This window comes from Dendropsophus ebraccatus, chromosome 1 (assembly GCF_027789765.1).
Source record: "Dendropsophus ebraccatus isolate aDenEbr1 chromosome 1, aDenEbr1.pat, whole genome shotgun sequence".
In the NCBI taxonomy this organism is placed as follows: Eukaryota; Metazoa; Chordata; class Amphibia; order Anura; family Hylidae; genus Dendropsophus; species Dendropsophus ebraccatus.
The window spans coordinates 148,327,319-148,353,942 of NC_091454.1; the positions used below are offsets into that span (position 1 = coordinate 148,327,319).

At 43.9% G+C, this 26,624-nt stretch overlaps 1 protein-coding gene across 3 annotated transcripts; it reads right to left on the bottom strand.

Moving 5' to 3' along the window:
- Positions 1 to 5,618: 5,618 nt before the first annotated feature.
- NEIL1 (nei like DNA glycosylase 1) lies at positions 5,619 to 14,876 on the bottom strand. 3 transcript variants are annotated; one of them, XM_069956480.1, is made up of 10 exons: positions 14,655 to 14,876; positions 13,701 to 14,124; positions 10,604 to 10,723; positions 10,462 to 10,525; positions 10,181 to 10,280; positions 9,696 to 9,820; positions 9,556 to 9,583; positions 8,383 to 8,438; positions 6,688 to 7,090; positions 5,619 to 5,741 (listed from the first exon to the last, which is right to left on the bottom strand). In XM_069956480.1, the coding sequence occupies exons 1-10, from the start codon at positions 14,830 to 14,832 to the stop codon at positions 5,716 to 5,718; spliced, it is 1,524 nt and encodes a 507-aa protein (XP_069812581.1). In that variant the 5' UTR covers positions 14,833 to 14,876; the 3' UTR covers positions 5,619 to 5,715. The 3 variants fall into 3 exon arrangements, with proteins under 3 accessions (XP_069812581.1, XP_069812583.1, XP_069812582.1); XM_069956482.1 differs by lacking the exon at positions 14,655 to 14,876 and adding an exon at positions 14,529 to 14,631; XM_069956481.1 differs by lacking the exon at positions 14,655 to 14,876 and adding an exon at positions 14,439 to 14,528.
- Positions 14,877 to 26,624: the final 11,748 nt, after the last annotated feature.

Here is a 26,624-nt window from a genome sequence, read left to right on the forward strand (position 1 = left end):
GCTATTTCATAATAACGTCCATTTGTACGAAAGACAGTCTTATTAATATTCTGGGTATATAGCTATTGGCTATATTAACACATGGCTGTTTTTATTAGAGGGACGTCATTTAACGACAATAAAGCTATTTGCCGTTAAATGCCATCCGTCCAATAAAACCAGCTCTGCAGGGAGAACATAATATAGAAGCTTTACTTACTTGTCTGCGTGTCCCTGCAGCCCTGCATCACAGGCTCCAGGATTATTTTTTTTGTGTACACAAACAAAACGGATGCATTTTGATCCATATCTCTCTCTTTCTCTCTCTCTCTCTCTCTCTCTCTCTCTCTCTCTCTCTCTCTATATATATATATTAATTACAAGTCAATGGAAAAACATATCCACAAATGCAGAAGTTTTTTCCCTCAAACAGACAGCAAAAACGCACTGTGAACCCAGGAAAAAGGGTAAGGGTGCCTGCACACTACGGAATTCCCACGTATGACCCGCAGAGGATTCAGTCGCTCATAGCTGCACGTGGCGGTGCACATCTCCGCCCGTACCATAGACACTATTCTAGGCACAGGCGGATTCCACATTCCGCCGAAAGAAGTGACAAGTCAATTCTTTCGGCGGAATGCAGAATCCGCCCCTGCATAGAACAGTGTCTATGGCATGGGCGGAGATGCGCGGCGACGGAATCATACGCGGGAATTCCTTAGTGTGCACGCAACCAAAGTGAGGAAAATGGAGGCACCAGAGCAGAGCAGAACTGGACTTTGTGAGGCAAGTAAGCAATATTTTCTGATTTTACAGCCATTTGTTATTTAATTGACATTGGAAGGGGTGTACCTATAAGGTAATATTACCTTTATGGTTTCTGTGAAATAAAATCACCGTCTGCATTATCCTTATATAATGATGCTGTGCTTATAATCCCTATGCAGCGACATCACTATAGTCCTTAGACAGTCACTGTGGGCATTATTGTGGAATTCTCACTTTATCACATGTGTGCAATAACCTTTTCCTTGGACTTGTATGTACTGTAATATCATTGTGTTGGTTACTCCCGTTGTGCGATATAACTTTGTTCATTATCCCTTTATAGTAATCCAATGGAATTATGATTCTGTGCTGTGACACCCCTGGTCTACATCATTCCTGCAGAAGAATGTTGTTGTGTGCCTCACATGAGTGTGCACATTTTTAGAGATAGAAGTTTATGAGATGCAGAGATTGCAGTCGCACCATGGAACCGCTGTTAAAAACGCAGATACTTTGAATAAAACCGGCTACCATTCACAACCTATTTTATCTAATCTTTATCAACCTTTCACGTAACTGGCTATGGACCATAAGGGTTATTCACATGTGGCAGAGCTGGGGCAAAACCCTATGTGGCTGTCCCATACATGTGAACAGCACTCACTGAAAACCAAGTGCTTTCTGCCAAAAAACCATTCAGATCAAATGGGACACATTTTTAGTCTCAGAAATGTCTAACAAATTTGCTGCATGTGAATACACCATAAAAAAGTGTAAAGGTTAGGCTTGGTCTGTACAGTTTTGAGCTATGTTCACACTATGTATTAACAACGGCCGCTGGATACGTTTAAGAAGATCTGGGAGCCCTGGGACACTTACTATGAGCTATCCCATTCAACCTAGGCAAGCCGTATATACTATTTTACTCATATCCTTGTGTACCTGTTCTGTCTGTGTCCTCCCCCAGTTTTTTCATTGTTGGTCATATGTGTGATGATTTATATATGCCTTTTCTACAGTTGATTGTGGATCCCTGTTGGCTCTGCCGGTACGTTCTCTTTAATAAAAATTTTCGCCAGACTTTTCCTTTAAGTATTGTACTGCCCCTCAAAAGTTATACAAATCACCAATATACACTTATTACAGGAAATGCTTATAAAGTGCTTTTTTCCCTGCACTTACTACTGCATCAAGGCTTCACTTCCTGGATAAAATGGTGATGTCACGACCCGACTCCCAGAGCTGTGCGGGCTGTGGCTGCTGGAGAGGATGATGGCAGGGGGATGCTCAGTGTCCCTCCAGTGCCCTGTGTCCCTCAGTGTCCCTCTACCATCATCTTCTCCAGCAGCCACAGTCCGCACAGCTCTGGGAGTCGGGTCGTGACATCACCATTTTATCCAGGAAGTGAAGCCTTGATGTAGTAGTAAGTGCAGGGAAAAAAGCACTTTATGAGCATTTCCCTTAATAAGTGTATATTGGGGATTTGTATAACTTTTGGGGGGCTATACAATACTTTAATAAAAATTTTCACTGGCCTTCTCCTTTAACCCTTAGACAACTCTGGACGTATTGTTACGCCATAGGTCGTCTGGGGACAGACTTCCATGGCGTAACTATACGTCCTGGGTGTTTCTCCGGCTATGAAGCGTGCTCCGGAGCGGAGCGCGCTTCATAGCAGGTGGGGGCCGGCTGCAATCAGCAGCCGGGACCTCACCGGTAATGACACGCTGCAGCGATCGCGCTGCCGCGTGTCATTAACTCCTTAAACGCCGCAGCGTTTAAGTGTGAGTGACAGGGGGAGTCCCCTGTCACTTACCGATCGTTAAAACGGACCGCCGGAGGTCTCTCACCTGCCTCCATGCGGTCCGATCGGCGATCTGCTGCACTGAGCCTGCATAGGCAGGCTCAATGAGCAGATTGCCGATAACACTGATCAATGCTATACCTATGGCATAGCAATGATCAGTGTCTGCAATCAAACTAGTGTATGTAAAAGTCCCCCAAAGGGACTTCAAATGTGTAAAAAAAAAAAGTTAAATTCACTAACACACTACCCCAAAACCCCTCCCCCAATAAAAGTCTAAATCACCCCCTTTCCCATTATATAAATAAAACATATAAAAATAAATAAACATATAATATACCGTAGCGTGCGTAATTGTCCAATCTATTAAAATATAACAAGCGTCATTGCGAACGGCGTACACGAAAAGAGGGAAAAATAGTGCGCGGATTACCGATTTAATGTTACATTATATATAAAAAAAAAAAAAAAATCATAAAAAGTTATCAAAACGTCCAATCTTCACAAATATGGTATTAATAAAAACTAGAGATCATGGTGGAAAAAAGGATTTCATTTAAAAAAATATATATAACATTAGAGAATCTGTGTAACCTGCATATGGTTGTGTTCGGGCTGACCTATAGAGTAATAATATCATGTCCCTTTTACCATATAGTGCATTACATAGACACAGGAACCCCCCAAACGTTACCATATTGCATTGTTTTTTACGATTTCACCAATTTATATCTTCATAAATAATATATTTGGGATTCCAAAGACGCCATTACAAAGTACAACTACTCCTGTAAAAAACAAGCACTTACATGGCTTGTAGATAGAAAACTGAAAGTGCTGGAGCTCTTAGAAGGGGAGGAGGGAAAAAACGAAAGCGCAAAGATCAAAATTTGCACGGTCCACTGGGTCATTATGGGCCTTGTCCTCAAAGGGTTAATATTACTACTGTCACTGTAAAAAGCTACATTCATTGATTGCAGCACTCATGGACCTTCATCTACCTTCTTTATCAGAGTGTGCTCCTTGATTGTTCGTTATGTTTTAGTTTTACTATTTTGAGACTATGTGCGAGTCACACTTTCACATTTGAAACCTACTTATGTTATATTTAAAAAAATAAAAATTTATAAAAAAAAAAACAAAACACAACAGCTGCTGTTTGACACCACTATTGTTAGCAGTGTCAAACAATTGCCGTTGTTTAGAAATGGAAAAACAATCTTATGGATATAAAGGAAAATTACCTACCTCCTTCTCAAATCCAGGCCTGGCTTTGGCTTTAAAAAAATCTGTCAGATAGTACTCTCTGCGTAAAGGCTCCCTAATGGCATGTTTACACAGAGATTTATCTGACAGATTTTTGAAGCCAAAGCCAGGAATGGACTATAAGCAGAGAACAGGTCATGAAGGAAAGACTGGGATTTCCTCTATTATTAAATCCATTCCTGGCTTTGGCTCCCAAAATTGGTCAGATAAATCTATGTAGATGCAGCATAACCCATAATAATGATTTTTGCAACAATTAGTTTAATTAAGGCGTGAGTATTAATCACTCGTATCCAGTGTCACTGAGCTATGTACTTACTGTATAGTATTAACTTAAGGTATGTATTCTTTGTTTCCTTGCCCCGCAGACAACCTTTGGTTATTAGTTGTAATGTTTCGTTATTTATTCTGTGTACAACTAAACCCATGAAGGGCATGTTTGGGTAACTCGTTGTTACCCTCTTGTTTCTGTATTTCTTTTGTGGAAAATTAATAAAATAATAAAAAAAAACACAATTCCCATTATTTTACATGTTCATCTGGTCGATACTGCATTATCAGCTGGATAAAAATTACTGTATTTTCCGGCGTATAGGACAACCCCCAACTTTTCCAGTTAAAATAAAAGTTTGGACTATACTCACCATATAAGACTACCCCTCTTCCAACACACCAAATTATAAAAAAAAAAAAAAAAACACATTAGACTGCAGCGAGATCTGAGAAACAGAGAAGGAGGTACAGTTGTACCGGTAGGATAAAAGAGCGGGTTAGACAGGTGAAAAAGGTGTGTTTTTTGTTGTTTTTTTTTGCATACCTCGGACGCCTGCAGCTTGCTCTACCCTTCATACGGTCGCAGCATATGGTGGGGATGTGGCCGTTTTCAAGCTCCCCCCAACGTATATGGGGACTGCAGATTCTCCAGTCTGGTTCCAAATTTTTTCAGCACCCACCCTATAAGAAGACACCTGGCGAATAAGACGACGCCTGACTTTCGTGAAGATTTTCCTGGGTTAAAAAGCAGTCTTATACGCAGGAAAATACTGTACTTTAAAATCATTGCAATTTGGCCGCCATATGGGTGTGACTGAGAATCAATTAAGCACTGACTCTCAGTCACACTATGGCCGCAATACAGACACACTGTGTGGGAACTGTCAACTATTTCCGGCCGCTGTTTGGAAATAGTGAACTTATTTTGATATGAAACTACTTTTCATATAGAGTTATAGCTTGGTTTTGCTTTACCTGGGGCAAAGACTGTAAGCCCCCGTGGGCAGGGTGCTCTCTCGCTACATACCAGTCTGTCATTTCTTTTACTGTATTTATGTCCTTTCTTGATTATATTCGGTAAGTGGGTATATATACTGTAGGTTGACCTCATAGTCCTTTTGGTCACATAAAAAAAAAAAAAAAAAAATTGTAAAATATCAAAAAGTCCCTTCTAAACTAAAATGCATCTGGGTGCAAAAAATAATCCCTAATACAGCTTCCAGATGGAAAGCTAAAAAGTTATAAAAGGTGTAAGAACAGAAATTTTAGGTTCACACAACAGCAGTTATTTGATAATGACAATGAAAGTTACAGCTTTTAGAAGGTGAGAGGAAAAAGTTTGAAACTGAAAAGTAAACCCAACACACGAAGGGGTTAAACAAAAGTTTAAACTATTTTATTAAACATTTTAATATTTTGATATTCTGCAGTAATAAAAATACATTTTCCTTTTAAAACAATCAATATTTTGACAGAAAAACAATAGAAAAAGATACATTCTACCCCCCCCCCCCCCCCCCCCCCCCCGAAGGATCATATGGGTTAAAAGGATTCCCTCCAACAAAAAGGAATGAGATACATGAGTAGCAGGCTTCTCTCACGACCAGGCTTGCATTAGGTGTTGTTCATGGCGTCACTGTAGTATGTACAGCTGGGGATGCAAAGATACATGGCAAATTAATATATGTATCATTCTGGATTTTTGATTTGTGCAAGTAAACTAACATATTGTAGGTACAAAGCATATGGCATAGTAACCATCAGCATCATGATCATTGCTTTCCGTTTACAGCCATAAAATTTGCTCTACACCTTACATTGGCCAAGAACGAAACCCCCGGGTGCCTTGTTGGATTGTAATATATTTCCTTTTGCAGCTATAACAATTCTGATTATAGGAAATCTGTTAACTGTATTGATACAGTCTGGAAAGTTGTGTATCAGGGTGGAAACATAATAAAGAAACGATACTAACTAGAGATGAGCAAATATACAGTAAAGGACCAAGCGATCTGTATTCAGCTCATCGGGCTGTGGTGCTTTGAAATGTGATCTGCTCTGTGCCGCTCCTTCCCAGGTGCTGGGAAAAGATGGATCCAGTCCTGGGAATCTTCTCCCAGTTTCCCAGGATGGGATCCATCTTTTCCAGCACCTGGGAAGGAGCAGCTTGGAGCGGAGCACACTTCAAATCGCCGCAGCCCGATGAGCAGAATACAGATAGGGACGAAGCGCTTCGCTTCGTCCTTACTGTATATTCGCTCATCTCTAATACTAACCCATCCTGTTTCCTTTGCAGCCTCAGTGCCACCACCAGCCTCTAGTCGGCTGAAGCTCAACCAGTCAGTGACTGCAGATGTGTTCCGCCTCAGTCACTGATGGGCTCAGCCGGAATTTTTTAGACTGGGTCATGGCGTGACAGTACAAGGAGCTACAGAACACCAGCAGGAGACTGAGCAGTGGGGCTGTGGGGACAGTAGAACGGTAAGTATGACTTTATCATGTTCCTACACCCCACTGCCCTGGTTTTTCACAGTTTGCCAGAGTTCCCGTAAGTTATCACCATCATTTAGTATAATGAATTCAGGTTAATAGCTCACCAGATTTTCTTGTTCTAGGTCTTAACTTTGGAGAGTTCCGTGGCTGAGTGCCCACATCAGACTTCAGCTTCCTTGGCCTGGGTTTAGGTGTGAGGACTTTCTCTGACTGCTGCATTGTAGCTTTTACCCTTTTTGTTGGAGTCTTTGAGCCTCTTTGGGACATTCGTCTACCGCTCTTCACTTCAGGGTCAGTAACGGCTTTCTTTCCTCCCTGCAGCCTCTTTCCTCGCACTCCCGTATTTCTCATTTTAGTTTCTTCAGTTGACGTTTCCAGCAACTTTGCCCTTTTCCTTTTCACTGGAGTTTCCGCACCTGCTTCAACCTTCACTTCATCCTTACGTTTTTTCCTCGCAGCTTTTGATTGTTCCCTTGTAGCTTTTCTTTTAATTGCATTGGTTTCAACCTGTGAATACAAGTGATAAATAATATATATATATATATATATATATATATATATATATATATATATATATATATATATATATATATATTTTTTTTTTTTTTTTTACACTATTTTTTTCCAGAGAAGGTATGTAGTGGTGATATCTTTAACCCTGTTTTCACAGCTGTAGAAAATCAGCTCCCAATGCAGTCTGCCTTTACAATTTGTTAAAAGAGGCCTCATTCACATGTCTGCAATCATGGACCCATGATTGTTGACAGCAGTTTGCACCTCTGTAGTGGTCCGCAATTCATGGACCACTACATTTTAGACAGTGGCCCATTCCACAACTGCTGATCCGCACAACAGCATGTCCTATTGAATAGGCACATTAAAATCAATGGGGGAGATTTATCAAACATGGTGTAAAGTGAAACTGGCTTAGTTGCCCCTAGCAACCAATCAGATTTCACCTTTCATTTTCCAAAGAGTCTGTGAGGAATTAAAAGTGGAATCTGATTGGTTGCTAGGGGCAACTGAGCCAGTTTCACTTTACACCATGTTTGATAAATCTCCCCCATAATGTGTTTTAAATTTGTCTCTACCTGTGGATCCGCAATTACGGACAGATTTTGCAGACGTGTGAATGAGGCCTACTTAATTCTAATGAGGTCTTATTGTGGTAAATACTAGTGATTAATACAAAGTGTTAAGGAGCTCTTAAAAAGTGTGTCTGAAAAAGAATGAAAGCAGCTAAAACTGTAAAGGGGGGGGGGGGGCACCAACTCCATATAAAAGGTTGGAAGAATCTAACCTACTGTTATGTTTACATAAAGCCAGGGCACTGAAAAAGATGGTAGTTTTCTTACTTTCATCCTCAGTGCAGTTTTCCTAAAATATTTTTTATCAATATGTTAATATTGCACTGATGGCAGAGCTTACAGCAGCCTCCCCTCTGTATGAATATTTAGCCCCTGCTCTGCAGTGATGAGTGGAACAAGTGACATTATTGCAGAGTGCTGCCTAATTATTCATAAAGAATGAGCGGGCAGGCAGGCAGTTTGGTTCATAGAGGGATGTAGCACAGCCCCCAGCTCACCAAACCATGTCATTAACATATCAATTAAGGAGACCAAAAAAAATCTCAACATACCGGGGTCTATGGCAGGTTAGATTCTTGTGTCCCAATACAACTGTGTGTGTGTGTGTGTGTGTGTGTGTACACACACACACACATCTGAATATACATACAAACATTTTATATATAGTATAAAAGTATTTTAGGTAACTTTAATGTTTTAAAAAATTGATACCTTGATTGGTTTGATATCGATATCCACCGACTTGCGTTTCTTTTGCTTTTTCTTCCCTAGAATTTTATTAGGGAAGATGATTTATATAAAGAAAACACGACATAAATATAAACAGAACCTAAACTTTGCTTTATATCTGCAGTTAACCCATGGCCTGCTGTATTAATCACACATCAGAGCTGGCTATGTATCATGGTTTCTGTCAAACAGAAACCATGAAGCACGTGTAAAGAGCACCTCAAAAGAGCTGTCCATTGTTAAAAAAGATAGCTGATCTGTGCCTCAAACAGTGCCATATTTGTCTAGTGGGAGGTTGTGTCGACAGGTACGGCACGGTCTTTGGAAGAAAGCAGCTTTGATTTTCTATCCCCTTTAATTAGCAGAATATAAATACAGTGGTGCCTTGGATTACGAGTATAATTAGTTCCGGGACTGCTTGTAATCCAAATCCACTCTTAAACCAAAGCAAATTTTTCCATAAGAAATTATAGAAATGCAGACAATTGGTTCCACACCCCCAAAATAATGATTAATCTGAACAACATGTAAAACAAATAAAACAAACATTCAGAAACAGCAGAATATGTGATATTATAATGGGAAACAAGGGCTGACAGAGACTGCAGGGAGCATGAAGGAATGAGCTGGGCAGATGTGGGCACATACATGCAGCACTCTCTGTCCGGGGAGAGAGGGGTTACAGCTATGAAGATATTACCTCCACAGTCCTGTCACCTGATGCAAGCCCCAGCCCAAAGTGGATCTGCTATGATTTGGAAGGTGAGGGAGACTTCCTGTGTCAGAGTTCAGTGCTGTAGACCCAGCTATGCAGAGACCATGCCACTCCCACCCAGTACAGGAAGCTCTTACGCCAAAGCAATGCTCTTACACCAAGTCACTATATATACACATACTATATATTACCAGTCATAAAAAATAAAAAAAATAAAAAAATAAAAATAAAAAAGAGCTGAGCAGTGACTGGTTGCTATGGGCAAGAAAGAACATTCTAGCTATAAGACTGCTTTATAACTCTTCCCCAGAGTCTTTAAAAAGAGAATTTGGTGTTGCCCCCATTACAGTTCAACAGTTGGTGTAATATGAGCTAAACAGCTGTAACAGTAAGTAAATAAAAGGAATGGAAAAGGTCACATTCAGTATGGAGAAAGTTACCTTTTGGAGCAAGGGGGCCTGGTTCTCCCTAAAAACAGACAAAACAAAACAAAAAAAACTTTAGAACTCTAAGTGACTACAGTCACATTTCTGCAACAGAAATTGACAACCATGCCCACCCCACTCATCTTCCATCTCACCGGAAACCAGACTGTCCTTCCATTGCTATCTCTAAGAGATTTCATTCCTGGAACACTGTAACACTGAAACCACTGTTGTAGAACAGAATAGTCCCCTGTATGCCACGGGTCATAACCTTTACCTCCTAAGGAAAGAAGCAGGAAGACAAAGGGCACTTCCATTTTAGAATACTATTTCACCTAGTTTGGCTCAAAACATTGTAAGGGTGCCTTCACACACACCGGAACCACAGCGAATTTCACACTGCGAATTTGAAGCGAAATCTGCTGTGGATCCCGTTCATCCCAATGAAAATACATACTCGTGTATGTAAGTTAACCCCCCGCCAGCCAGAGCATACATCACCTCCTCCCCACTCCAGCTCACTTTAAAGGTTCCAGGCGTCTGCTTGTCCAGTATGTACTGGATCCAAAGCAGATTTTGCAGCATGAAATCCGCTGCGGACCCGGTGTGTGAAGCTACCCTTATAGTAATTTCTTCTTACCCAATTTAGTCACCTCCATAGGCACCAAATAACAAAGCTGTAGAAGGTCCGGGTTTTCTTTCTTGATCTTGACTTTCTTACTAAGAGAGAGGTCTCCATTCTGTAACATAATGTTACTAATTCAATACCAATAGAATATAAAGATCTGTGTATAAGTAAGAAATAATAGCACTTGTCAAGGCATTTATCAGTGTTCAGATACCAGATCTAATATTATCAGTGACAATAGGAGCTGTATATAACAGTGGCTGTACATTGGATTTTCAAAGGCCTTGTCTGACCTGACTCTGATTCTTCATGCTTTCCAAGACCGAACGAGCTGGCATAAATGGAGGAATCTGTGACCTGGCCATAAGAAATATGAAATAGTTAACATGGAAAATCATAAAACTGCTACTAATGTTAAATTCTAATTATACAGACCGAAACAGGATCTCTGATCGTAAGTAGTTGCCAATGCCATTGAAGTATTTCTGGTTCAGCATGACTTCACAGATAGGCTTGTCAAATGGTCTGTCAGACAGGTGTTTTAAGACATTCTCCCTTTATGGAAAAAAAATATCAGATAAAATTCAACTAAAATACATAATAGGGGACATAAAGCAAAAAGCTAAGCTACATGTGGTCTGTCCTCCATGCTAGAATATTTGTCACATAACCGTGTTTTATGTATGATAATGGTCTGATATGAGACAATGCACCATTGACATGGTTGCTCTTGAAGTGGACATACACTTTAGACAGCTGAAAGCCAACTCTCATTTGTCTGACAGCAGTTCCTCCTTGCCCACCACAACCCATGCATGCCATGTTCCCATTAAATAAGGATGGGAGTGGTATAGTAAGCTGGCAGACACCTCCGCCAGCAGTTTAACTCCTGTGAGAACACAATGAATAGGCACATTGAAATTCAACAAATCTGACCTCAACAGACATCGGAGGAAAGTCACAACATCCCCATACACATGCTGGCCTATAAATACTTGTCATTATCATATCTCCTCATGTAAATTTTAGAGTCTGCACAATAAATGTGATCAGCTGAGGGTTGGGTGTTTTCACGCTCCTCGCTGTCCCTTTTACACAGTCTGATTATCGGCAAAAGGAGCATTGATTATGTCTGCAGATATATCGAGAATAACACAAAGCCTATGCTTACCTTTATGCATTCCCCCGGCGTTCTTCTGCAGTGTCTTCGATGTCTCCCTCTGATCGCAGCTGCCACCACTTCAGAGACAAACTCGTCTCAGCAGTGATACGCTGCTCAGCCAATCAGTGGCTGTTGCGCTGTCCTGTCGAAGTCAGTGATTGGCTGATTTGACTGTCACTCTTGGAAGTGGTGGCAGTTGCGATCAGCAAGGGGAAACCGGAGACGCTGTAGAAGAAAGCTGGGGGAGAGCAGAGAGGTAAACATAAGCTCATTGTTATTTTCCATGAGTCTGCAGCACCATATGGATAACCCCTTTAAAGCTGTATACTCGAAAAAAAGGACTTTAATCCCCTGGGCACGTGACAGGCAGTGGCAGGAAAGTAGTAATCTGGGCCGCTCCCCGCCCATATCTAGTCACCGCGCTCTGCCTGTCAGGAATGGTGATTTAAATAACTTTTGGGGGGGCAATACAATACTTTAATAAAAATTTTCACCAGACTTCTCCATTAAGGGGAATGTACCATCAGGCCTGAGCTGAAGCACTGGAGGTGGGACGACTCACCCCCAGTGGCCCCCCACCTGGCCTCCAGTGCTTCAGCTCAGGCCTGATGGTACATTCACTTTAAAGGGGTTATCCAGCGCTACAAAAAACATGGCCACTTTCCCCCTACTGTTGTCTCCAGATTGGGTGGAGTTTTGAAACTCCGTTCCATTGAAGTAAATGGAGCATAAAGGACAACTCCCGTGGGACTCCTTCCCCCCCCCCCCCCCCAAAAAAAAAAACACAGACACACACAGACACCATACTCACCATCCCTCCGGTGACGATCGCCACTCCATTCGCCCGCCGTCCGCCTCACCGTCACCGCCGTCCAGTGATGTCTCTGATTTCCGGGTCCTGGGGATGGAAAAGGCTGCCAGTGCGCTTGCGCACCGGCAGCCTTTTCATTGGCTGGAGCGCATCACATGGCTTCCAGCAACCTCAGCCAATCAGGGCTGACGAAGCTGGAAGGCATGTGATGCGCTCCAGCCAATGAAAAGGCTGCTGGTGCGCATGTGCACCAGCAGCCTTTTCCGTCCCATTCACTCTCTATGAAGACGCCGAGGAGGAAGACGACCCGGACCGGACTGCCCCCCGGCTCTGACGTCGTCGTCACCAGATGCCGCCCGGGAGAAGAGGACCGTGATGATCGTAATAGGTAATGTATATATTCTTTAACTTCCGGGCGGGGGAAGGGGGCCAGACCGGGTATTTAACCACATTACAAAGTTATATAACTTTGTAATGTGTGTTAAATAAGCTAAAAAAAAAATTTTTGTGGGAGTTGTCCTTTAATTGCAAACTGCACTTGAACTGGAGACAACAGCAGGGGGAAAAGTGGCCATGTTTTTCTAGCGCTGGATAACCCCTTTAAGGAATGTAAACATCTCTACTAGAGATGAGCAAACCTCGAGTCCATCCGAACCCGAACTTTCGGCATTTGATTAGCGGTGGCTGCTGAACTTGGATAAAGCCTTAAGGCTATGTGGAAATCATGGATATAGTCATTGGCTGTATCCATGTTTTCCAGACAACCTTAGAGCTTTATCCAAGTTCAGCAGCCCCAGCTAATCAAATGCGATCAATCGGGTTCGGATGGACTCGAGCATGCTTGAAGTTCGCTCATCTTTAATCTCTACATGTTTAGAAGGTCAGCCCCATATTGTAATGGCTTCACTAAATATACAAAATATTTAGTGATAGAACAGATTTGTCTTGAACAGTTATATCCGCCTTAGGCCTCACTGAAGCTTAATTTTACACAACAGCCAATATAAAAAGGCAAACTGCAGTGTAAATCATGGGGAAGGGATAGTTAAACATTATGAGCCTTACAAGACAGTAGGAGTAAATAAAGGGGCTATTCAGCATTAGAAAAACATGGCCTTTTCTTTTAGACACAACACCACTCTTGTCTTCAGTTCAGGTGTGGTTTGCAATTAAAGGGGTTATACAGCGCTAACAAAACATGGCCACTTTCTTCCAGAGACAGCACCACTCTTGTCTCCAGTTTGGGTACAGGTTTTGCAACTTGAATAGAGCTTAACTGCAAACCACACCTGAACTGGAGACAAGAGTAGTGCTGTCTCTGGAAGAAAGTAGCAATGTTTTTCTAATGCTGGATAATCCCTTTAAGGCTACCAGAAGTCACACCTATGCAACCATCTGATCACTGATGTGCCCCAATAGCGTGGAGCTTTACAGAAGCCAATGCTGCCGGAAATAAATCTCAGGTTTATACAGCACATACATAAAGAGTACAGAGCTAAATGCAGTGACAAATAAAGTAGTTGCAGCATTTCATTGTTAGAAAGTTCTCATTTATTCACCTGAAACGTTCATATTCGGTCATCACACAAGGCCCACGTTCCAGCTGCCAGGGGCTATTGTAATGCCAGCTTCCAAAGCGCCGTGGGTCTACAAAGCACAGTACTTTGCGGGGAGCATCCACAGTGTAGAAGCGCAGGTGAGCGTGCTTAGGGAGGTCATCCTCCGTGGCCAGCTTGAAACCTCCAGACATGCCGAACCTGAAGAGCACACAGGCCACTTCAGCTGCATTTGCCGCAGGTGTGAGGATCAGCTTCAGCTCCTTTCCCCGGGACACAGCACTGATGGTGTACTCTGCACAGCTGAACGGCACCTCTGGATTTTTGCTTACCGCTGACTTCTCCACTTTACCTCCAAAACACAATCGATCACATACTCTGTTGACATAGACACTGGCAAGGTGAAGCTCTGGGCCTTCTGGCATGTCTGCAATGTAATGAGGAGCAGGTTATATACAGGTACTATAACCACAGAGCAATAAGGGGTCAGGGAGCACAACCTCTGCTGCACTGCAACCTGACAGGAGGCACAGGAACACTGCACCCTCTGGGGGGGACCCCAATGCTGCCAACTGCCAGCCCAGAGGAGGGGCACTGACTGTGGGGGGCAAGCCAAACAGCCACCACAGAAAGCTGCAGCAGCCCACTTATATGAGCTGTTACCCTGCCATGTAGCAGCTGTAGGCAGCAGTGTACAGTATTCTGCTACATCTGGGACAGTCAGTGTGAACAGACGCTTACCTAACTCCCACTGAGCAGGATCTAAGCGGCTCTATGTGATGTGTTGTACACAGCACCTGGGCTCTCCACACCACCCACCCATGTGCTCACCAGGCTGGAGTCCCGCCCCCTGTGGAGGTTATGTAAGCTGCACGATGCTGCCCCCTGCTGTCCTGGCACACTGTCACTGCTGCCTCCGCCCGTCACACACTGTTATTACCCGGGCAGATTACCAACCTGGAGCGTTATCACACCGCTTCCTGTTACTTCTCTCCAGTATTAGTCCTGCACCTGGTAACGCCCCCTCACTTCTTATTGGTTGTTTCAGCCGAGGAGGCGTGTCCAGCCGACGCTGTGCATGCTGGAACTTGTAGTCTTTGCTGGTGTAACAGCGCTGACGAGCAGTAGAGGGCATAGCAGCTACATCTTTGGTGTGTTCGCATGTTTCTTTGTTACCAATCGGAATATTTCTCTCCTCTGTCTCTCCTGTTGTGTAGTTACACATAGATATACATGAGGGCGGTAACACTGCCTTCTTTCCCATAGCCAATCCTCGTTAGTATAGTGGTAAGTATCCCCGCCTGTCACGCGGGAGACCGGGGTTCGATTCCCCGACGGGGAGGCTCATTTTATTTATATACTTTTAGAACTTTGGTGTGAAGATGTGACATGATGCTGCCTGCGCATATATCATCACTGTATTTCCTCCGGAAACCAGTGCCCAGCATACCCCATGCTCACATCCTCCAGTCTATGTTACAGGCTTACTTTGTGTGTGTATATATACTGTATATTACAGGCTGACATTGTGTGATATATATATATATACTGTATATTACAGGCTGACATTGTGTGATATATATATATATATATATATATATATATATATTGTATGTTACAGGCTGACATTGTGTGATATATATATATATATACTGTATGTTACAGGCTGACATTGTGTGATATATATATATATATATATACTGTATGTTACAGGCTGACATTGTGTGATATATATATATATATATATATATATATATATATATATATATACTGTATATTACAGGCTGACATTGTGTGTGATATATTATATATATATATATATGCTTTATGTTACAGGCTGACGTTGTGTGAAATATATATATATATATATATATATATATGCTGTATATTACAGGCTGGCATTGTGTGTTTATATATGCTGTATGTTACAGGCTGCCATTGTGTGTTTATATATATATATATATATATATATATATATATATATATATGCGCGCTGTATATTACAGGCTGGCATTGTGTGATATATATTTATATATATATATATATATATATATATATGCGCTGTATATTACAGGCTGATATTGTGTGTTATATATAAAGGCCGCGGCACAGTACAGGTCACGTATATAGAGAGAGTGGTACACCTGATTTGTCACGAAAACGTACAATTTTCAGCTGTGTGTAATTGGCCGGTTAGCTCAGTTGGTTAGAGCGTGGTGCTAATAACGCCAAGGTCGCGGGTTCGATCCCCGTACGGGCCAGTAATGTTTTCCTTCTTACGTGCCTATTATTGCCATGTTACCCTTGTTACTGCTGTGAACTGTCACATTGTGCACTCCTCACCATGCAGCAGCACATTAGTTATTGTTACTGATTCCTTACATTTTATTGCTCATTGAAGGTTATTATGCTTCCAACACAAGGAAATCGCCCCAATAGGCAAACCAGCTCTGTAATAAAAAATCTAAGAGCCAATCCTCGTTAGTATAGTGGTAAGTATCCCCGCCTGTCACGCGGGAGACCGGGGTTCGATTCCCCGACGGGGAGGCCAGATTGTTTTTTACCTTAAATTAATTGACTTCCATCACTTTTGGAGCTGTTATATGAAGGTGTGATATGACGGGTGCACCCACAGATACATTATGCTGCATGACCACTGGAGATAATAACCTACTGTATGAGCAGAGTCGCTCTGGTGTATTTTACAGGTGGGCTATCATATAAAGCTGTGTACCCCGATACACGTATAACCATCACAGTATGATGATAGCAGAGACTGCATAACCACTTGAGATAACCTAGTGTATGAGCAGAGATGCTCTGGGGTCTGGTGTATATCCCAGGCTGACATTGTGTGTTATATATAAAGGCTTCTCTGCAGTACAGCTGTAGAGGTCACACATATTGGCTCATATCAGTTGTCATCTCACGTTTATCATACTATTTATCAAGCTCCTATAGAGATATTTAAAGGGGAACTCCAGATAAGAAAAGTGCATTAAAAGTTATATAGATGTGTCTATACAATGTATTACTGTATCTGTGCGGTTCTGGTAGCTGATAGACATCCAGGCAGTGAAGAAAAATGGCCTCTGTGCCAATTCACATTGTCTCCTGCTCCTGCTGCTATCCCCCCTTAGGAGACAAATATTCCATGCCTCTGTCTCACATTGTGTGTGTTTGCTGAGCACAGGCTGATGATGCAGACAGGAAGCAGCAGGTGTTTCTGATTATGCAAAAGTTTTCAGAGAAATTAGGGCTGTGTTCACACATTTTGGAGTGTCATTGCAGAACTGCAGCATCTGCACAAAAATGATGCAGTAACACAAATAGATAATGCTAAACAGCAGAGAGGATAAAAGCCGACACTGCCAATCCCACCTGCACAAAAAACAAGGCATAAACAGTATATCCCATGCAATATAATATCGGATAAAGTCCTTTTTGTGGGAATCAACTTCAAAGATAAAAGATGCTTGTGTGAAAAGGAAAAGAAAAAAAAATTAATTCAAAAAGTTCTTTGCTTTATTCTAATATCAGCATTACAGGTAGAGAATGCAGCGTGCTTTGCGGGTGGGACCACAATGAAATGATAAAGTACTGCAAATAATTTAGTAACACAATGAAACTGCAATGTGTGAACACAGCCTAGATGTTCTGCAACAGCTTTGGGTGGGGAATAGGCAGGATGGGGGACTGTGATGGAACAGCTGAGGGAAAGCATTGCATTCTGTAACCTGTAGTACATCTGCTCAACCAGGAAGTACAGAAACACAAAACAGAACAAACACCCCAAAACAAATGGATTTTTGGTAGTTTCAAAACTGGGATAGATAGGTAAGTATTGTTATATGCTTCTGCAGAAGTTTCATTTTTTTACCTCTACCTGGAGTTCCCCTTTAATTATAACAATAGCTACTATCGGCATCAACCCCACCAGCATTTTTAGTTATACAATAATAAAACTTAGCTAATGTGTAAAAAAAATAAAAAAGTTGCATTTTATGGCATTTAGAGTCCAGCACTGTAATTTTTTTTTTCAAACAGCAGGGGAGGGGGGGAACACAATTACCATCACTACTCACCTCTCCCCGTACCTCTCCAGAGCTGGATCACCGCTCTGGCACCCCCACTGTGCTCAAGGATCTTCTTATCTGCCAGCATCACGACCTCGTTGATGGACAGCCCACTCAGCCAGCCAGTGACTGGGGTATGAAACCACTTCATTACCCCGTTGATGGACAGCCGGCTCAGCCAGCCAGTGACTGGGGTTGGAAACCACTTCATGATTACCTTGATGGACAGCCCACTAGGCCAGCCAGTGACCACTTCACTTCAGTCACTGATCAGCTGAGCAGGCGGTCCATCAACCGAGTTGGCATTTCCCCCACATTGTGACATCCTCACAACTCAAGGGAAAAAGTGGACATTTAGCTCGGTTGATTAGAGCGAGGGTTTAATAATGCCGAGGTTGTGGGTTTGATCCTGGTACGGACCATGTAACTTTAGGCTTTTGCTTGAACACCAGAAGTATCATTGAGCTGTTATGCGTCTATATACAGCGCATGGAGCACTGAAGATGATGGCAATTACCTTGATCCTCAGTGCCATTTTCAGGAACGTTGTAGTGTATATATGAAGGCAGCTTGGTGCTCTCTGCAGTGATGAGCACCGGAGTGACATCACTACAGAGCACAGCCCCAATATTCTGCTAGATCTGCTGGACTAGCACTCGTTTACTGAGCTATTACAGTGGCCGATTATTGGGCAGCAAGGGCTGCACAGACATCGTTAGCGATGTCTGTACAGCCCTTGCATTTAGTGTAAAATAATAAATATTAACTCACCTTACCACGTTCCCGATTGGCTGAGCAGCCGTGGCCTGTCCTCGCAAAGACTGGAGCAGAAGCAGAGCGGCACACACCGTGGAAGGCCTCCAAGGAAGCCCGGTAATGCGGTAAGGTTAGTTAATATTTATTATTTTACACTGTAATCATCAGTCGTTGGCCGCACATCGCTATTACACGTAGGAATGTGAGGTCAGCGCCCGATGATCTTATGTCTGAACCAGTGGCGTAGCGACCGCGACCGGGCCGCTACCAAGGGGGGGCCCTCGAGGCCCCCCTTACCACAGCACTGCCCGCCTCCCACTCCCTCTTGTGACCGCAAGCAATGTTTTGCTTGCGATCACAAGAGGCAGGGGCCCCCGGCTGTCTTGCGGCCCCCAGGGAGCTCTGTGTGCGGCGGGGGGGGGGGGAAGTACTTCCAGCGCAGGGAGCATCGCGTTAAGGAAAAAACAGGTCCCGCGAAGCTCCGCCCCCTCCGCGATAAGCCCCGCCTCCCGCCGGGGGAAGCCCGCCAGCGCGTGTGACCTGGGGGCTACAGAAATCATGCAGGTGAGTATACATTTTTTTGTTTTTAAGGGGATGATGGGGGTGTAGTGGTATGATGATGGAACAAGAGGATGATGAGGATGTAGTGGTATGATGATGATGGAACAAGAGAATGATGAGGGGTGTAGTGGTATGATGATGATGGAACAAGAGGATGATGGGGTGTAGTGGTATGAGGATGATGAGGGGTGTAGTGGTATGATGATGATGGAACAAGAGAATGATGAGAGGTGTAGTGGTATGATGATGGAACAAGAGGATGATGAGGGGTGTAGTGGTATGATGATGGAACAAGAGGATGATGGGGGTGTAGTGGTATGATGATGATGGAACAAGAGGATGATGAGGGGTGTAGTGGTATGATGATGGAACAAGAGGATGATGAGGGGTGTAGTGGTATGATGATAATGGAACGACGATGATGGGGATGTAGTGGTATGATGATGGAACAAGAGGATGATGAGGGGTGTAGTGGTATGATGATGGAACGAGGATGATGGGGATGTAGTGGTATGATGATGGAACAAGAGGATGATGAGGGGTGTAGTGGTATAATGATGATGATGATGGAACAAGAGGATGATGGGGGGTGTAGTGGTATGATGATGAAACAAGAGGATGATGAGGATGTAGTGGTATGATGATGAAGGAACAAGAGGATGATGGGAATGTAGTGGTATGATGATGATAGAACAAGAGGATGATGAGGGGTGTAGTGGTATGATGATGATGGAACAAGAGGATGATGGGAATGTAGTGGTATAATGATGATGGAACAAGAGGAGGATGAGGGGTGTAGTGGTATGATGGAACAAGAAGATGATGAGGATGTAGTGGTATGATGATGATGATGATGGAACAAGAGGATGATGGGGGGTGTAGTGGCATGATGATGGAACAAGAGGATGATGGGGGGTGTAGTGGCATGATAATGGAACAAGAGGATGATGAGGGGTGTAGTGGTATGATGATGAAGGAACAAGAGGATTATGAAGGAACAAGAGGATGATGAGGGGTGTAGTGGTATGATGATGGAACAAGAAGATGATGAGGATGTAGTGGTATGATGATGATGATGGAACAAGAGGATGATGGGGGGTGTAGTGGTATGATGATGGAACAAGAAGATGATGAGGATGTAGTGGTATGATGATGATGGAACAAGAGGATGATGGGGGGTGTAGTGGTATGATGATGAAACAAGAGGATGATGAGGGGTGTAGTGGTATGATGGTGAAGGAACAAGAGGATGATGAGGATGTAGTGGTATGATGATGATGGAACAAGAGGATGATGAGGATGTAGTGGTATGATGATGATGGAACAAGAGGATGATGAGGGGTGAAGTGGTATGATGATGAAAGGGCAGGAGGATGAAGGGGTAGTAGTATTATGGTGGAGGTGGTTGTAGTATGATGATGGAGGGGCAGGAGGATGAAAGGGGTAGTAGTATGATGATGGAGGGGCAGGAGGAGGGGACAACATGGGGGGCATCTGTAAGGGGGATAAAATGGGGGGCATCTATATGGTTGATAACATGGGGGCAATCTATATGGGGGATAACATGGGGGGCATCTATAATAGGGACAACACAGGGGGCCATCTATAAGGGGGAAACATTGGGGGGGCCATCTATAAGGTGGACTACACAGGGGGTGTATACAATAGGGGGATATGTACTATAAGGGAGTCACATAGAGTCAGGCTACCCACTAAATGAGGGTGTAAAGGGGCCAATACAGATGTGCAGTTTGTAGAGAGATGAGGATGGTGTCAGTGTGAGGAGCCTAATATGTTTGTCTGGCAGATTCTGTGGATTTGTGGCTCCAAAAAGTTCTCATAATGGCCCTGGGCAGATGGAGAAGATGAAAAGGGAAGAACTCCGATCAGAGAAGACGTCTCCTGTGAGTCACCTGATATATTTGCACTGTAATGTATGTGGTGTATAGAGCCTGTGTAGAGCTGGGGCCACCTCTATATGACTGGATGAGGTGATATTGGTCTATGTACAGAGGATTTTATTCAGTAGCAGCGGTTGTGTTAGTCAGTATGTGGTAAGGGGGGGGGCCCAAGTTGACCTCTTGCACCAGGGCCCAAGAGACATTAGCTACGCCCCTGGTCTGAACCTAAGGAAACGATCAGCCGATGATTGTTTCATAGGCTAATTATTCTCTTTATTACATGGAGCGATAATTGGCCGAATCAGCCGGAATCTGGCCGTGTTATAGGGCCCTAAGTCTGGTAGCCCCCAGTGCACCAAACCGCCTCATTTACATATCTAATAAAATACAAAGTTCCCACAAATGATGCCAAGGATCAAGGTAAGAAAATTACCTTCATCCTCAGTGTCCTGTGGGCTATAGCCACATAACAGGTTAGATTCTTCTTACCCGCTATTACTTAACCTTTAAAAGGGTAATATATCTAGAGGATAGCTGAACAGTGACTGGTGTCGGTGCTGACACCCAGCATCCTGTGGAGAGCTTATCTGTCTATTTCCCTGGCTGCCATGACAACCAATCTCAACCCCCACAGGTGCATTGTGGGAGGGGGTGATCAGAGGCTAAACAGAAAAGGCACCTGTCATACCAACAGGTGCTGCCGTCACTGTTGACTGCATTTCTTTTAGTTTTAAAACCACAGAGGGATATATGAAAAGGGGCGGCTAATACAATATGAGGGCACAGAGGGACCTGGACTGGATGGCAGAAGAAAAGTAAATGACTGAAGAGAATGTTACCTGTGTCACTGCATATAAGAACAATCATTATTTGTACAGTCTGCAAATCCTGTGTAGTACTGGTATCTACCACTAAATAGGGAGATAGTGATCATAGTATAGTATAGGATTTTATTCATTAACACTATTGTGGTAATAGCAGTGGTCACGTTGTGATGGTATTTGTCCATTGTATACTGGTAGTATTGGTAATACTGGTCCTGATATACTGGACTTGCCAGCAACTAACCTGCTATAATCTACAGCAGCAGCATAGTGGGTGAAATTGTAGCACATCTCATCTGCACACTGCAGCTAAGACCTACAGTGTAAGGTAACCTATACAGCAGTTTTTTTTTTTTTTTTTTTAATTTCTTTATTTTGAAGTCACAAAAAAAGAAGAAACGGACAACATCTTCCCGCTCCTTACCGCAAACATATGAGACATGTCAATAAAGAACAACTTTAGCAATGTTCCAGCAACATCTTAGTAAGACACCAAAAGAAAGGAAATATATAACAGCTCAGGAACAAATGAAAACCAAGACACCCTCTTATTAGAGGCCCAAGTGAGTAAGAGTCTCCACCGTAAAACACCAGTTGATCCTATCAAATGCTTTTTTTAGCATCGGCTGATAACAGCTTCATTGGTAGGTCAAGAGATTTGGCTTTCTGGATCAGATCTATGGCTCTTATGGTGTTGTCTCTGGCCTCTCTACCCGTCATAAAGCCCACCTGGTCATGGTGAATGATCCCCTCTAGAACCATGGATAACCTAGTAGCAAGGATCTCCACATTGAGCAATGATATGGGGTGGTATGAACTACACAATGTACTATCCTTCCCTTCTTTAGGTATCACCGAAATATGTGAGCATGTGGGGTCCAGGGGCAGTTCCGCGTCCCCCGAGTCCGCATTAAAAGCTTTATAAAATAAGGGGCCAATTGAGGTTGGAATAACTTATAATAAGAGATTAGCAAACCTGCCGAGGTTCGGGTTCGTATGAACCTGAACTCTCGGCTTCTGATTCCCGCTGTCTGCCCGCTCCATGGAGAGGGTGGATACAGCCGGAGGACCGCCTGGAAAACTGGGATACAGCCTAAGGCTATGGCTGTATCCCAGTTTTCCAGGTGGTCCTCAGGCTGTATCCACCCGCTCCACGGAGCGGACAGACAGCAGCAGTCAGAAGCCGAGAGTTCAGGTTCGCTCATCTCTAATTATAAGTTATTCCAACCTCAATTGGCCCCTTATTTTACATAATAGCCGCGGTCCCGGGCTACACACGGCACCCGGGATCGTGGCGGTTCAGAGCGGGGTCGCCGCGCTGCCCCGCTGTGAACACCTCTTCTGGACATATGACGTACGGGTACGTCATATGTCCCTAAGGTTAAGAGCGACTTAGGTATCGTCCCTTTAAGAGCGACTTGGGTATCATTCCTTTAAGAGCGACTTGGGTACCGTCCCTTTAAGAACAATTTGGGTACCGTCCCTTTAAGAGTGACTTGGGTAACGTCACATTAAGAGCGGCTTGGGTACCGTCCTTTTAAGATCAACTTGGGTACCGTCCCTTTAAAAGTGGCTTGGGCACCATCCCTTTAAGAGCAACTTGGGCACCGTCCCCTCTGCTTTGCTACTTTACTGACTGACCTCTGCTACGTCATGGGGGTATCGGCTTTATTACATCACTGACTGACCTCTGCTACTTATAATGGTAAAGATCATTGCTCAGTTACTATGACAATCTTATGGTACTTTTACACGGAGCGATAATTCGCCCGATCGCACGATTAACGATTTAGAATGAACAATGTTTTTTTCATAATGATCAGCGTTTACACGGAACGATACATTGCACGGAAAAATCGTTTTGCGATCGTTTTGCGATTGCTTAAGCCTATCTCATACATAGGTGAAATCGTTGAAAGACTGTTTACATGGAATGATCTGCGAATTTTTTGCGAACGATCAACGACGATTTGAGAAGTTGTTGAAAGATCAAAATGAACGATTTCTCGCTCGTCGCTTGATCGTTCGCTGCGTTTACACGTACGATTATCGTTCGAATTCGACCGTTATTGTGCAAATTCGAACGATAAATCGTTCCGTGTAAAACCACCATGTCAGTGAGACAAAATCGTTAAAGGGAACCCGTCAGTCGGGATGCTGTGGCGGCTCCCGCCTGGCACCCCGGTGGAGCCCGGCATAGGTAACTATCCCTCGGAGTCCTGCTGCTGGATCCGGTCCCTTGCCGGAGGAATCTAGGCCCGAAGCGGAGCACGTGCCTTATGCAAAGCAGATGAGAAGAGTCCGACGTCCATAGAAAATGACTGCTCCAATAGATAGCACACCTGTCACCGCCGAGGGCTTCGAAACGCACTTTGAACGGAGTCTGTGTGCAAAGCGGTTCGGGCTGTATTAATCGCAGAACAATGGCTGCTGGAATAAGAAGAAGAATACGAATTTCAAGCACTATAATGACATCATTAATAGTATAATCGTAGACATCATTGACGACATCACTAACAACAATCATTGACAACAATGATAACTTTATCAACAACATCATCGATGACATATTCAATGACATATTCGATGACATCATCAATGACATCACTGATGACATATCAGTTTACATAATCGATGACATCATCGAGTACTGATGACATTACTTAAAGGGAACCATTCACCCCGTGGCCCCCGTTAGAAACAGACATACAGTAACATAAAGGTCAATATACTTACCACATCGCTCCCGGTCCCGTCCCGGATCCCGTTGTTGACACGGAGAAATCGCCGATTCTTCTTCTCCCGCCCATTATGGTAATGAGCTGAGATGAGTCCAACGTCCATAGGAAACGACGGACGAGTCCAACTTATTCATGAGGTCCTCTTCTCGTCGCCGCCCATCCACGCCTCCTGGAACTTGATTGACGTCTTCAGTCTTCAGTCTTCTGCCGAATTCCCGCGCAGGCGCCGTTGCGATGGTCTCGTCACCTCTTCTGCGCCTGCGCGGTAAACAGGATACGTGTTCGAGCCAATCGGCGCACGCGCAGTAAACAGTGAAGCTGCGGAGCGGCTTCAATTGTGAACTGCGCATGCGCCGAAAACGACTGTCACGGCGCCTGCGCGGGATCCGGCGAGAAGATAGAAGACGAGGAGGAAGAAGATCCGGCGTCAATCAAGTGTCGGAGGCGGGGAGAAGGCTGGACTTCGGGCCGGCGGCGCTCATTACCATAATGGGCGCGAGAAGAAGAATCGGCGATTTCTCCGTGTCAACAACGGGATCCGGGACGGGACCGGGAGCGATGTGGTAAGTATATTGACCTTTATGTTACTGTATGTCTGTTTCTAACGGGGGCCACGGGGTGAATGGTTCCCTTTAAGAGATCATCAATGACATCACTGATGACAATGATTGACAACAATGATAACTTTATCGAAAACATATCGTTGACATCACTGATGACATCATTGATAACATCATCGATGACATCGAATAGCGATGACATCATCACTAACATCTTCAATGACATCATTAATGACATCTTCAATTACATCATCAATGACATCACTGATGACAATCATTGACAACAATGATAACTTTATCGACAACATCATTGTTGACATCACTGATAACATCATTGGTTACATCATCGATGACACCATCGAATAGTGAAGACATCAGTACTAACTTGAGTACCGTCCCTTTAAGAGAAAACTTGGGTAAAGTCCCTTTAAGAGCGACTTGGGTACTCTCTTTAAGAGCGATTTGGGTACCGTCCTTTTAAGAGCGGCTTGGGTTCCTTCCCTTTAAGAGCGACTTAGGTACCGTCCCTTTAAGAGGGCTTTGGGTACCTCCCTTTAAGAGCGGCTTGAGTACCGTCCCTTTAAGAGCTACTTGGGTACTGTCCCTTTAAGAGCGCTTGGGTACCGCCCCTTTAAGAGCGACTTGGGTACTGTCCCTTTAAGAGCGACTTGGGTACCGTCCCATTAAGAGCGGCTCGGGTACCCTCCCTTTAAGAACGTATTGGGTACCGTCCCTTTAGGAGCGACTTATGTAATGCCCATTTAAGAGCGACTTGGGTACCATCCTTTTAAGAGCAACTTGGGTACCGTCCCTAAAGAACGGCTTGGGTACCAGCTCTTTAGGAATGACTTATGTAATGCCACTTTAAGAGCAACTTGGGTACGGTCCCTTTAAGAGTGGCTTGGGTACCTTCCTTTTAAGAGTGACTTGCGTACCGTCTCTTTAGGAGCGGCTTGGGTATCATACCTTTAAGAGCGACTTTGGTACCGTCCCTTTAAGAGCAACTTGGGTACTGTCCCCTTAAGAGCATCTTGGGTACTGTCCCCCCTGCTTTGCTACTTTACTGACTGACCTCTGCTACGTCATGTGGGTATCGGCTCTATTACATCACTGACTGACCTCTGCTACCTGCTAATGGTAAAGATCATTGTTCGGTTACCATGACAATCTTACTCATGTCAGTGAGAAACAATTGTTAAGGACCAGTGGTGTAGCTGCTGCTACGGGGCCCGGCACAACAAGGGGCCCGGCAGGGGCTGCCTGAGTGAGGGGAACGGAATTTGTGTAAAAGCCGGGGCATCACAGAAGAGAGAGCAAGAGAGGGGGAAATAAAACACGGATGCACCCTCTCTCTCTCTGTCCCGGTCACTGAGAAGAAGCCCTGACAGGAGCCTCCTCTCCTCCTGCAGCAGCTAGAGGCCGCTCTCCTGTCTGGCCTGTGAGCTGCCTGCACGGAGGAGCATAATAACCTCCGACCCCCAGCCCTCTCCTGCCAGACCTCAGACATG

Excerpts from the sequence above, each read along its gene's own strand:
- NEIL1 (XM_069956480.1), bottom strand. The coding sequence starts at position 14,832 with ATGCCCTCTACTGCTCGTCAGCGCTGTTACACCAGCAAAGACTACAAG. Across the intron at positions 14,125-14,654 it reads GCGGTGTGATAACGCTCCAG|ACATGCCAGAAGGCCCAGAG; the intron begins GTTGGTAATCTG and ends ATTACATTGCAG. Across the intron at positions 8,439-9,555 it reads AGGCCCCCTTGCTCCAAAAG|GGAAGAAAAAGCAAAAGAAA; the intron begins GTAACTTTCTCC and ends ATAAAATTCTAG.